Source organism: Schistosoma mansoni, chromosome W (genome assembly GCF_000237925.1).
Source record: "Schistosoma mansoni strain Puerto Rico chromosome W, complete genome".
In the NCBI taxonomy this organism is placed as follows: Eukaryota; Metazoa; Platyhelminthes; class Trematoda; order Strigeidida; family Schistosomatidae; genus Schistosoma; species Schistosoma mansoni.
This window is the reverse complement of record NC_031502.1, coordinates 51009970-51022722: the sequence shown is the minus strand read 5'-3', so window position 1 is coordinate 51022722 and position 12753 is coordinate 51009970. Positions and strand designations below refer to the sequence as shown.

Here is a 12753-nt window from a genome sequence, read left to right as displayed (position 1 = left end):
AATGTATCGGTCTAATTGCTAAATGTATGTTGACGTGATAAATCTAGTAATTCATACTAAATTTGAACAGTTAGCATGAATTGACTGTAGTTTCACCATGCTGAAAGCACTTAATTACATGTGGTTAACTAGCATAATTAGTTGATTAACAAATCTAAAACAAGATTTTTGACACACTTAGAAATAAGGTAGTCCAGAAGTTTCTGCAGTGTGCTAATGATGTGATTTTACATGGATGAGGACTACACAAATAACCCGATGCCATTCACCAAGAAAAGCAGTTGGCTCGCGTCATTTACAGTACGAAACGTAACGATTCACTCTTAATATTTACTGGTGGATACATCCGTTGCCATCTTCACTCATGCTTTCCATAGTGGGTTTCAATGACATGTGCTTGGTCCCGACCAGATCACGCATAAACTCGAGGATGAATTATGGCATTGTTTGAAATGGAGCTATTCCAAATAAAATTCTGGATTGTACTTAGAACCAATACACCTAGGGATCAAAGACATGTACTGATGTAGAGAAGTGATACGCAGTCAGAAAATACATAATTTTTTGCTTTTTGGTAGAAATAACAAACGCATTGTTTTGACTTGTTCAACATGAACATTGGATAGTGTATTTACCATTTGTTCAATATAACAAAAAAATAACTAAATGACGTTGAAAGCAAATGTTCAAATTTTATTTCTATCTGGCTAAATATATGCGTGGATTGCAAAGTACATATGTTGATTCCAAAATTACACTCGATATGGACATTGTATACCGAAGATGATGGTGAGTAGTATCATTTGTACTATGAAGTAGCACAATTTTGGGGTACATCTTTGCTCTGAATACCAGCACCAGGACGGTCCACTTTGTGAACAGATTTCGACAATTCCACGGAAGTTTCTTTAAGAGGATTAGTACAGTATTTAACTTTGTTACTGTTTGATTTTTGAGGGTCTCTGTTCTCAATATCAAGCTTGGCACTTTCTGCGTAAAGAGTAATGAATAGATAATAATGAGTGAATGAAGTAGAATTATTTGGAAAGATTATATTTACACCACATATTAGATATCTTATCCAATAAGTACTCAAACTATGTTAATAAATCTGGTGAATTTAAGAAAGCTTCTGTACAAATATTTCTAACGGAAAGGGAAACAATAAGGCAACTAGGGAAATTGACTGACTGTGTTCATGGGTATTTTGAACAATAGAAACTGAGGTAAGACAGGCGTATAAACTTTTAGTAACTATAGTAAATTTATTGGGCGAATTGTAGATTGATATATTTCCCTGTGTCTTTTCATAATTTTCTAACAAAACGTTTCGTTATTGACGGTAGGAATACGATGGACAAGAGACGATACTCAACGACATAATTATTAGCTCGGGACATATTTGGGTATTGTATGTTACCTAAACCAACATTGGACAAAGCCTAAGATTCCATGGTTCAAAGCGATACCACTGGATATAAATATATTTATCACTGATCTTAAGTGAAACTTTGAAAAGTTTAGAATGATATGTCGATTTTATTTAGAAACAAATAATAACCATACAAAAGTAATATTAACAGCTAGCTATAGACTAGTGCCTGGTCCTACGTTGTAGCTGACTGACTAGTACATAAATCGGTTCGAGTATTGAGTCTCAATTTCGTGTAGACGGTTAAAAATTGCTCCACTACTTTTACTAAACATAAATGTTACATTTGATTCGTCTGTGTAACTCTGAAAATCTCTATTAGATAAAGATTTCTTTAAGAGAATTATCATTAATCTATTTAAAACGCCTAATGAAAAAACAATTACTAGGTAAAATATACCAAATGCTTTTGTGATATACATAAATGTCATTCTAGAAGAATTCAGTCAGTCACCTACAACGTAGGACCAGGCACACATATGCATCGTCCAAGTCGCCATACCTCATTGGCATATCAAGATAAACACCGAATTCATAGAAGTAGTTAATTTAGTGGTGGTAATATATAAAAGAAAGATTGTAAATAAGTATATAGCACAGGAAGAAAGGCAAATATGAAGCAATTTTAATCTGAAGGTTTAAGGGAAGATAAAGAGTGTATACACCTAAGCCATTATGATCGATTCTGAGCCATGTCACTTAGAGTCTTCAACAATCGGTTACGATAGTCACGTGGACCCCAACCAAGTAGTCTGCATCTGCCAACATGGATCAGACTAGAAGTCAGTGACTTCAAGCTCTGATGCCATGTTTTGGTTTGGCCGCCCCTAACTCTCTTCCAACCATCGCCAACACTAGTCAGCATTGCGCGTCGTGGTAATCGGTGTTCAGGCATACGTAACACGTGGCCCAACCGTCTCAGTCGATGAAGATTCATCACCTCATCAACTGATTTACCATCATTCCCTAATACCCTGTGTCTAACCTCACTATTACTTACCCGGTGATCCCAGCAGATGCGAGCAATATTTCCAAGACATCTGTGGTCAAATACTAGTAACTTACGAGTATCTTCTACTATTAATGGCCACGTTTCTCAGCCGTAAAGTAGAACAGAGCGAACTGCTGCGCAGCATACTCGTCCCTTAATTGATAGACGGATATCTCGTCTTCGCCATAGGTGACGTAAGTTGGCAAAAGCCAAACGAGCTTTTTGAATCCGTGCAGAGATTTCGTCAGACACCAACCCATCAGGGTTGATCAGACTTGTTTGATGTTGCCTACACCCTCTGCCTTTTCAATTTCTTTTGCTTTCATTGCTCGCTACTACTCACGATCATTCCGTAGACTTTTGGTTAACCTAGATCTAATTTGCTTTCACTCTTCATCGTTTTTACAGCCTGATGGGATGAGTTTACGACAATCCATCAGTGCAATAGACTTAGAGGAAATCCATTGGTTTTTTGTAAGCATTCGGTTTAAATTACTAATAGACGTTACTGCTACTTCCACAGCTGTTCGTGTGTCTTTCCAAGCAGCATCTGAGTCAGCCTCGTTTACAGAACTGCCGGAATGTGAACTCAGTTGTTCCCGGATAGATAGATAATCTGTCAGGTGTCGGATGAGTTATATATTCTCCTATCCGTATTATTTATTATTATTGATTGATTGTCCATTTGTTGTTGGATTGTGTAAGGTTTTGGTGTGGTAATATATTTACGTTCTAGTCAGGTTAATCACGTGTTCTTGATCAAAGTTGTGTTGAAGTCCTATAGAGTAGACACTGGGTGGGGATCTAGTATAGATATTCGTCTATGGTAAATTAATGTCCCATTCGCGTAAAGAAGGAAAACGGTACCGTAATAACACCCACATCAATTCGTTTGATGTTTGATTATAATTCCTTGAAAAAGCTTGGACCAGATTGCCAGGCGAAACGTTGGATTTACTTCAAATTCATTCGCTGAGATTTTACAAATATATTATTACTATTTAATGTCTTACATCAACTCGGCGCTCAAATTCTGTGAAACTATTCGCTCTAATTTAGACGAAAGTTCTTATATTTACTGTTCTTAAGTTATGTCCAGTTTATTAATTACTGTCCCCCACGTTCACAGCCACATTTTGGCTTGATCTTGTACAATTCTTATTTCCTATTTTATGGTGTCTGGTATATAAACCAAGTATACTTGAAATAAATGGTTGGCATATTGGAAGCTATCATTGGTGTTCTGAACTTAGCTGGGTGGGCTAGGCAGACAGAGGACCAATAAGGAGGTAGGCTGCTCATACCGGTCGAAAATCATTGGTTTAGCAGAATTCTAAGATTGAATGAGTCGTTGTTATAAACGTAAAGATGCTTGTTATAACGCTAGGGGTTTCTGGTTGTAAAAGTCCTTTCACTTCTTACACGTATGTGGGACGTTTATTTACCTTAGACGAATATCTACACTAGATTCCCACCCAGTGTCTATTCTACAGGACTTCAACACAACTCAGATCAAGAACACGAGATTAGCCTGACTATAACGTCAATATATTTCCACACCAAAATCCGACACAAGGAACAGTCAATCAATAACAGTCCATCAATAAGTGTCAATACATAATAAGGATAGGGGAATATACATAACACATAACACCTGTCATCCTATCTAATGTCTGACTCATCGAGACAACCAATCATTGCCATTCTCGCCCACACATCATTCGTATTTTGATTGGCGAATAAATCACGTGATAAAAAAGTTGGCTTAAAGTCACAACAAAGACAGTTCTACTGTACGGAGGTGAAACTTGGATAACTACTTCAAACATCATCAAAAAAGTATAGGTATTTATAAACAATTGTCAACGCAAGATAATCCAGATCTATTGACTAGATACCACCAGCAACAGCCTACTGTGTGAGAGAATAAACGAGCTTTCCAGCGGAAGAGGAAGTTAGGAAGAGATACTCGAGGTGGATAGGACATACATTATAGAAATCAACAAACTGTATCAAGAGGCAAGCCGTAGATCGGAGTTGTGAATAGAAAAGGAACAGAGGAAGACGAAGGAACACACTGCGCCAGGTATTGGAGGCAGACATCAAAAGAATGAATAGGAGTTGGAAACAACCAGAAAGGAGAAGCGAGGATAATGTTTGATAGAGAATCCTAGTCATCGCTTATGCTCCTCTACGAGTAACAGGTGTAAGTAAGAAGTAAGACCTACATTCTATGAGTAATACAGTTGTTATTATTTCTCTATATTTATAAAATAAAACTGCCATTAAACATTCTTGACTTAACAGTTATATGTGATGGAACTATACATGTCGTATCCAAATAAAATGTTACAATAAGGATTTTCTATCTTAAGTAAACACTAAATAGCGGATTTGTCGATACTCTTTATTTAAGATACTCTATAATTGATCATAATGATTAAAAAGAAGCGAGAAAGTGATAATGAGTCAACTGGGTGATGAGAGATGGTTACAATCTATAACCAGTGAGACGTTAACTACTTCATTTTAGTTGATACTGGCAAGTTTATTTTGAGAAAAACAACAGTCACGATATGAAACCGATGAACTGTTCAACAAAAAGTTTAAGTAAGATAATACAGAAACAGTTTAAACGTATTGTAAGAAAATACGTGCTACGGTGGGATGAATAATATAAAAGTTGGGATTTTGGAACTGGTTTTCGGACTTTTTATAGCCATTACTATAATTATTACTATTATGTGTATTCTTATTTTATAACAACCAAGTAACTGGATTACTGTGTTTATTACATTTCATTTCTCAAAAGCTTCCATTCAACTCATCAAATATTACTATACTGCTTATCATTTCTATTCTATTACCAATCGACTTTTCACAGCCGCTGGCTTGTTTATGTATAACTGTGATTTTTCATTTTGCGGTGAAATGTGATCCAATGTGTCTGTAAATAAGCTCACGTGCTCTTGAAAAACAAAAGTAGTAGTAGAGGCTTCCTGTTAACTCCTCTTTGGACTCAAGGAAGGAAACAGAGATGGAATTATGGGTACTGGATTAATAGGAGCTCAGTTTGTATCGGCTCAAGATTAAATGTGCAGGTCAAAAGTGTAATCCCTCAAGTCTGGGATGCTAGGGCTATAGAAGAAATATTAAGCACAGAATAGATAAAGTTAAATCAGAATTCTGGTTAGTGGCTTCAGCGTACAATATTGATTAGTATTTCAAGACATAACAATAGCTCCAAGCAATTATATCGAATGAATTTAAACAACAATAAAAATATGGGTAGAAAAAGAGATAGTAAGCATATACAACAAACCTGTGAGTGATGGACTAGACTGTTTGATTTTCAGTTCCACATTATTTGCTTTTAAATTATCAGAAACTTTTTCACTACGTAGATCAGTAAGTTGTTTACGAAGTTCACTGATCTGTTCAGACAGAGAAGTATTTTCATCAATACTATGCCATAATTCATTTTGTAATTTACGTCTAATCTGACCAGAATCAAGTAAACGTTGACGGAGTCCATTGATGATTTCAGTTGATTCTTCTTGAGCGCGTTTTAATCGTTTAATTCGACGCCTAAAAATTAAAGTTAAAACACAGAAAAATAAAATATAACATTATCGAATATATATATAAGGAATGACTTACTGAAAATTAAATGTATATATATATATATATATATATATATATATATATATATAATATGAACTGGAAACTTAAAAGTACGTTTATTTATTAACCCGATCGTTGCTGCTACCTAGACGTGGTGATCGAGCTTACCGATCGTGATGAACCAATCGAGACATCTGTGGTCAAATACTAGTAACTTGTTAGTGGTCGGAATTGCTGATTGTGATGAACCAATCGAGCTATACTGGCTGGAACAATCGTTCCTCAAGGTCCTACCATGCCGGTCGGTTGAAGAGCGGTGAGACTAAAATCAGCAAACCCAAGGTCCGAAGGCGAAGTCGTACTGCCGACTGTACAGAAGTGTGACAGCAGTAAGGTGTTTCCTTCAGACAACCAGCATAACAGCGATGCTGCCTTCCCACAAGGAGGGGTGGGGTTAGAAAAGGTCGACCCTAAAAATGCACACCTCGCCTTATCCCACGGATATCCGTCTCCGGCGGTAAGGTTTTTTTGAAGAACGGAGCTAACACAAAAACTACCCACAAAAAGGTCGTGTGTGACCGACCTCAAGCAGTTGTCCCTTGGGCACTGCGGTCACGCTCTCAGGTCATTAAGACCACTTCTAACCCAATTTCCTTTTCAGGTACCTCTAGAAGAATCCTTCCACGGTGTGGGCAACCGGGAAGTGATAACTGCCCTCATACCTCTAACAACACTCAAGACCACTGTATTCATAATCAATCTCCTTCTTCACTTCCTACTATTCCTTCTACCTTGACTTTCAACACTAAACTTCCTGTTCCGGTTTCCTCCTCAAGTGTCACCATGGCCAACGATTCTAGTGCGCGAAACGCTGTCCCAGGTCTACTAAAACCTCGCTCCAAACTACACATTGGAACCTTCAATGTACGTACTTTAAGTCAAATCGGTCAACAGGCCTCCTTAGCTAAAACTCTAGAATCTCGTACCATTGATGTATGCTGTGTCTCCGAAACACGCATACAGGATCCCAGTGTGGTCATTCACTTGACCTCATCTTGCCCAAACAGAGAGCCGACGAAATACACCCTCCATGTATCTGGCGACCCGATGGCTAGTTCTCGTGGACTTGGAGGTGTAGGCATATCACTTAGGGAAATATATAACTCATCCGACACCTGACAGATTATCTATCTATCCGGGAACAACTGAGTTCACATTCCGGCAGTTCTGTAAACGAGGCTGACTCAGATGCTGCTTGGAAAGACACACGAACAGCTGTGGAAGTAGCAGTAACGTCTATTAGTAATTTAAACCGAATGCTTACAAAAAACCAATGAATTTCCTCTAAGTCTATTGCACTGATGGATTGTCGTAAACTCATCCCATCAGGCTGTAAAAACGATGAAGAGTGAAAGCAAATTAGATCTAGGTTAACCAAAAGTCTACGGAATGATCGTGAGTAGTAGCGAGCAATGAAAGCAAAAGAAATTGAAAAGGCAGAGGGTGTAGGCAACACCAGGCAACTATTCAGACTAATAAAAGAAACCGGAATTAAGAAGTCAAGTGTAAGTGAGACAATCTCGGGAAAATACTACACTCTTATCTGCTCTCAGCCCAGACGTTTAGAAAGATGGGCGGTACACTTTAGAGAACAGTTTAGCTGGCCTTCAGCTACTCTATAGTCACCATCATTCGCAGACAGTCTGAATGGAACATTGAAGTAGGTCCCCCGACTCTACCTGAAGTTCAAAAGGCTATAGCTAATCTGAAACGGATGAGAGAAGCTGGTCCAGATGGATTGGCTTCAGAGGTCTTTAAATACGGTGGTCCAATTTCAACGATCAGGTTGACCAATATTTTAGCTAAAATCTGGCAACTGAATGTAATCTCATCTGACTGGTCACAGTCTCTGATTGTGCTAATATATAAGAAGGGGTCCAGATCATCCTGTGATAACCATAGAGGGATTAGTTTGACTAACATAGCATCTAAAATACTAGCCTCAATAATTATCGGGCGCCGAACTAAGCCTCGTGAACTGCGAACACGAGGAAATCAGGCTGGCTTCAGAACTGGTCGTGGCTGAATCGACCACATATTCACTATTCGTCAGGTTTTGGAACATAGACATCCTTATCGACATCAGACAATGATAGTTCTTCTTGGCTTAAAAGCAGCATTTGACTCTGTAGATCAAGAGGATCTGTGGCAGTGTCTATCTTTGAAAGGTGTACCTCAGAAGTACATAAACCTTGTGAAGGCTGTTTACTCGAACACTACCAGTCGAGTGAGAGCTTATGGCGAACTGTCATATGATTTTACAACCTCAAGTGGTGTCCGACAAGGCTGTCCACTATCCCCATTTCTGTTTAACTTCATTATAGACCTGTTGCTGGATATAACACACTCGTCTGAATTTTCAGGAATTGATCTCCTATCAGGAGGTCCACTTATCGACATAGAATGATATATTCCTGTTGGGTGAAGACACTGACAAAATGCAGTCTTCTGTTAGCACTGAGTAACAATGCAAGAATGCTTGGGATGCGTTTCTCCCCCTCTAAATGTGAATTGTTACTCCAGGACTGGTCTGCGTCAACACCTGAACTGAGGATAGGGAGTGAAGTAGTCGAACGCGTGGACAACTTCACTTATCTTGGAAGTCTGATCAGCCCTAATGGGTTGGTGTCTGACGAAATCTCTGCACGGATTCAAAAAAACTGCTTATTTATTAATGGTAGTCAGTGGTAAAAATCCCTGGGATCATGTATAATGTTTAAAAAACTTATGTTTATTTAGAAGTCAAACTCATTATTTACTGTGTAATGTTATTTCATTCAATCTTTTGAACATATTTGAACATTCCATGTCAAGTAGGACGTTTATTGTTGATTGACGTTTTATCTCTATTCTAATTATACACATACTGTAAAATTAGAAGAAACTTTCTTCATGATTATTGTTATTATTATTTATTGTTCGCATTTTGTTACGTCGCACAAAAGTTTATTTCGGAAATAAATTTGACGTGACTGTTGATACCTTCGAAATATAAAAACTATGAAACGCTGAATAAAGATGTGTTTTCTTGTGTGAGCACAAATGAACCGGAAATTGAAATGTTATTCTCATTACTACTTGCGTATTAATCCATGTGGCTTAATCAAATTTTATAATAAAACAGATGTCACTGAAACGATTCAGACTTACTTTGAGAACTGAACCCAGGTACATCTATTTGACGAGTCCTAACTAGGACAAAACGCACGTTTTGGATCCCATCGCTAGATGAACTTCAAATGTATCAAAAGTTGTGACTAAATAGTAATATTGAAGCACGCCGCTCAAGATGTAAATAAACAAATCGAGACTGATCAAATGGTAGTCATTGTTAAATGAACTCATTCCCGTTAAATAAGTTAGTGACTATTTGTACTCAGTAGCTTAGTGAAAAAGAAGTTGGAACGTTTGAAACGGAAGTTACTGAGTTCAAATCTGAGTATGAACAGTAACATTGAGATGGAGATTCATTCAACTAATAAGTGACAAATAGAACGAAACGCGATTCCTGGCTCTTATTCCCAGGCCCCACTCAAATTTATATATAATTTTAAAGTATATATTACTAATAGCTTATAGTGGCTGGTACTATGTCAAGCCTGTTCGGGTGATCCAGAAAACTTCTCGCAAGAGACAAGAAAGGCTCAGGAAGCGCTAAGAAGCATTTTATCCAATCAGCGTTCACTAAAAGTTAGCCAGAAACATCACGAAAGTGAAAAGTCACATGTAGAGTTTCTGATTGGCTGATTACTAACCTGCTACTATGTTTGGTAGCATTCCAGAATTTTCGGGAAAACCCAAGGACTTCTCAAATACTATAAAAACCCTATATTTTCAGTACATGAATGAACCTTTGGAGTAAAAAGCTTCTCGCATATTTCGCGCCTTTGCTCTCGCGTTCAAGTTGCTGAGTAGTTTTAGCTTGGGGGGTTACAAAGATAGCTTAGGAACTAAGTATAGCGCTCAATTAACAAGACTTATCAAGGCCTATATAGGTTATTCTAGCTTCTGAACAAACCAATTTATTCATTCCTCTTAAGCCACATGTTGACCTTGTCACCTATTCGCTTACTAACTCCAAGTGTTTTTATATGGTCATATGTGTGTTAATTGCTTGCCATATTCATTACGTATCTGTAACTTATTTTCGTCTGTATATAGATATTGAGTCACGCTTGATCAAAACGAGTTGGCCCGCTTGTCGCCTCCGTTGAGCGTCACTTCGTTTCGTTCCTCTGATTTTCTGTCTGGACCAAGGAGTGTATGAAATATAAGTATTCAAGATTTATTATCGTATTTAGCTTATTTTATCCCGTTATTCTCTAACGTGAATTAGGCAAATAAATTATATACGAGGGTTGACGACATGTATGTTTGGACAAGGATCAGCATACGATTTAACTGGAGTCAGATATAGGGCCACTAAAAGTTACCAAAGATAACTTACCCAGCAATCAAGACGATGTCTATTTCCTACAGACGTCTACACACTTTGCAACGTTTTTCTAGTAGTTTCATGACTCGTGATTCAGAGCTTAATCCAATAACAAAACCTCTTTTTCAGGAGAAACGATGATACCCTAGGTCAACTAAACATACGTCAAATGACAAATGAGAGGTGTTGACGAGCACACGCTATCGATCAAGATTCGGCATCACTTTCTGAGGAAGTAGACATAAGCTATTAGTTGAAAATGTGGCTTGATTTCTTGAGGGAGATAGTTGTATGGTTTTGAAAGTGTTGATTCGGCTAGTTAATGACAGCTCCTTACACGTGGCGATAACAATCATTTTTCAATCTTCAATGAGTGTGATACCTAGCATTTGCGAGCATCTATCTTTTCACTTACTGCGAGTGCTTCTTATCAGAGTATGATTTTCAATGGAGATTTCATTTCAATCACTGAAGGCTATCTACATATGCCTTCCTCGAACAAGATACTGTAGCGCATATCAACCTCTTAGACATAAAGAGCAAATAAAGTGAAATTAAAAGCCTGAAATAAAATTCTCAGTGAAATTATGTTCTATACATCATTCACACATTACATAAACGGAAAAGCGCTATATTTCGAACCTTGAGAAGCAGATATTGTTAGGATATTCACAGGAATATCCCAAAATTATCTCGAAATTAAAGTCGTATGTTTTCAGACTCTTCACATATTTTGCATGTTATTTTCTATTGGTCATTAATTACAGTTGTCCTAACTATGACTTTCACGTGTCGTTTTCCTATTGGTCAATTTTGAGTTGTCCTAATTATAACCTTTGCGTGTCCTTTCTTCCCATTGGTTACTGTTCATAGTCATCTTAACTGTATAAATATGCCTTGTCTGTAAATCATTTTTGTTCTGCTGCTGACCCCATAAACAATTCTCATTTGACGGCTGTGTTCTGATTTATTGGAGTTGGGGAACAGTATTGTGGTCGAACTAGGATATCTGGATTTGGTCAATCGGTAGAATTTCGTGTAGTCCTATCGCAATACGTAATATTTGGGCAATTTATATTAGATATACAACAAGTTTACGGATACGTAACCTATACTATTCTTACTCACTCTTGGATTATTCAATCAGCTTGGTTTAGGCACGCATATAGAAAGCCTATAATATTAGTTGCGAACTCGAACGACAGTAAAATAGTATATATATATATATATATATATAATATATATATATATATATATATATAAGAGAGAGAGAGGGAAAAACTTGATTTTTTTATGACACTACACAATATGCAATATTACAGTAATTAAAACTTAAACAAATATAACTTACTCTAAATTCGATATGACACCTTCTTGTGAGTTACCTTCTAAATTAAATGCCTTTGATATTTTTAAAGCTCCACGCTCCTGATCCAACTGAAAATCAAACCAAATAAAGAAAACATTGTGACAGAGAATAAACATGATGAAAACAGTAAATATCCTTTTAAGAAATAAGTTTTTAGAAAAACTTCTACCCGAAGTTTGTGCTGATGATGTCGTTCGGAAGGACGATGAAAGTTCCACGACCAAACCACCCAGCTCAGAGAACAAACCCACATCAAAATCACCGACCTGAGCTACAAATCTTCTCCACCATCTCAAAATCATACGAGCGTAGTACGTTTTTAGAAAATGTTTAAATTAACTAAACATTATGATATAATTCACTTAGTATTGTTTGTTTGAATCCCCCCAACTGATGTTTAGGACTGCAACTGGTCAATCTCAAATTGGCATATGTGCATACTATGCGTATTGCCTCGATATAGCCTAAATTCACAAGCATTGTAAGGAAAGAGACTCACCAGTTGCAGTCCTAAACATCAATGGGAAGATTCAAACAAACAATACTAAGTGAATTATATCATAATGTTTAGTTAATTTAAACATTTTCTAAAAACGTACTACGCTCGTATGATTTTGAGATGGTGGAGAAGATTTGTAGCTCAGGTCGGTGATTTTGATGTGGGTTTGTTCTCTGAGCTGGGTGGTTTGGTCGTGGAACTTTCATCGTCCTTCCGAACGACATCATCAGCACAAACTTCGGGTAGTTTTTCTAAAAACTTATTTCTTAAAAGGATATTTACTGTTTTCATCGTGTTTATTCTCTGTCACAATGTTTTCTTTATTTGGTTTGATTTTCAGTTG

The 12753-nt window shown here is 37.2% G+C and overlaps 1 protein-coding gene across 1 annotated transcript in view; it reads right to left on the bottom strand.

The window, feature by feature from the left end:
* Positions 1-674: 674 nt before the first annotated feature.
* The window catches only part of Smp_032490 (putative tropomyosin), a 37236-nt gene continuing 25157 nt past the window's right edge, over positions 675-12753 (bottom strand). The window contains exons 8-10 of the mRNA XM_018790067.1: positions 11894-11979; positions 5746-6011; positions 675-990 (exon numbers count right to left, since the gene is read on the bottom strand). Coding sequence (XP_018655447.1) covers positions 809-990; positions 5746-6011; positions 11894-11979 — 534 coding nt within the window. The 3' untranslated portion in view covers positions 675-808. The remainder of the gene's footprint in view (positions 991-5745; positions 6012-11893; positions 11980-12753) is intronic.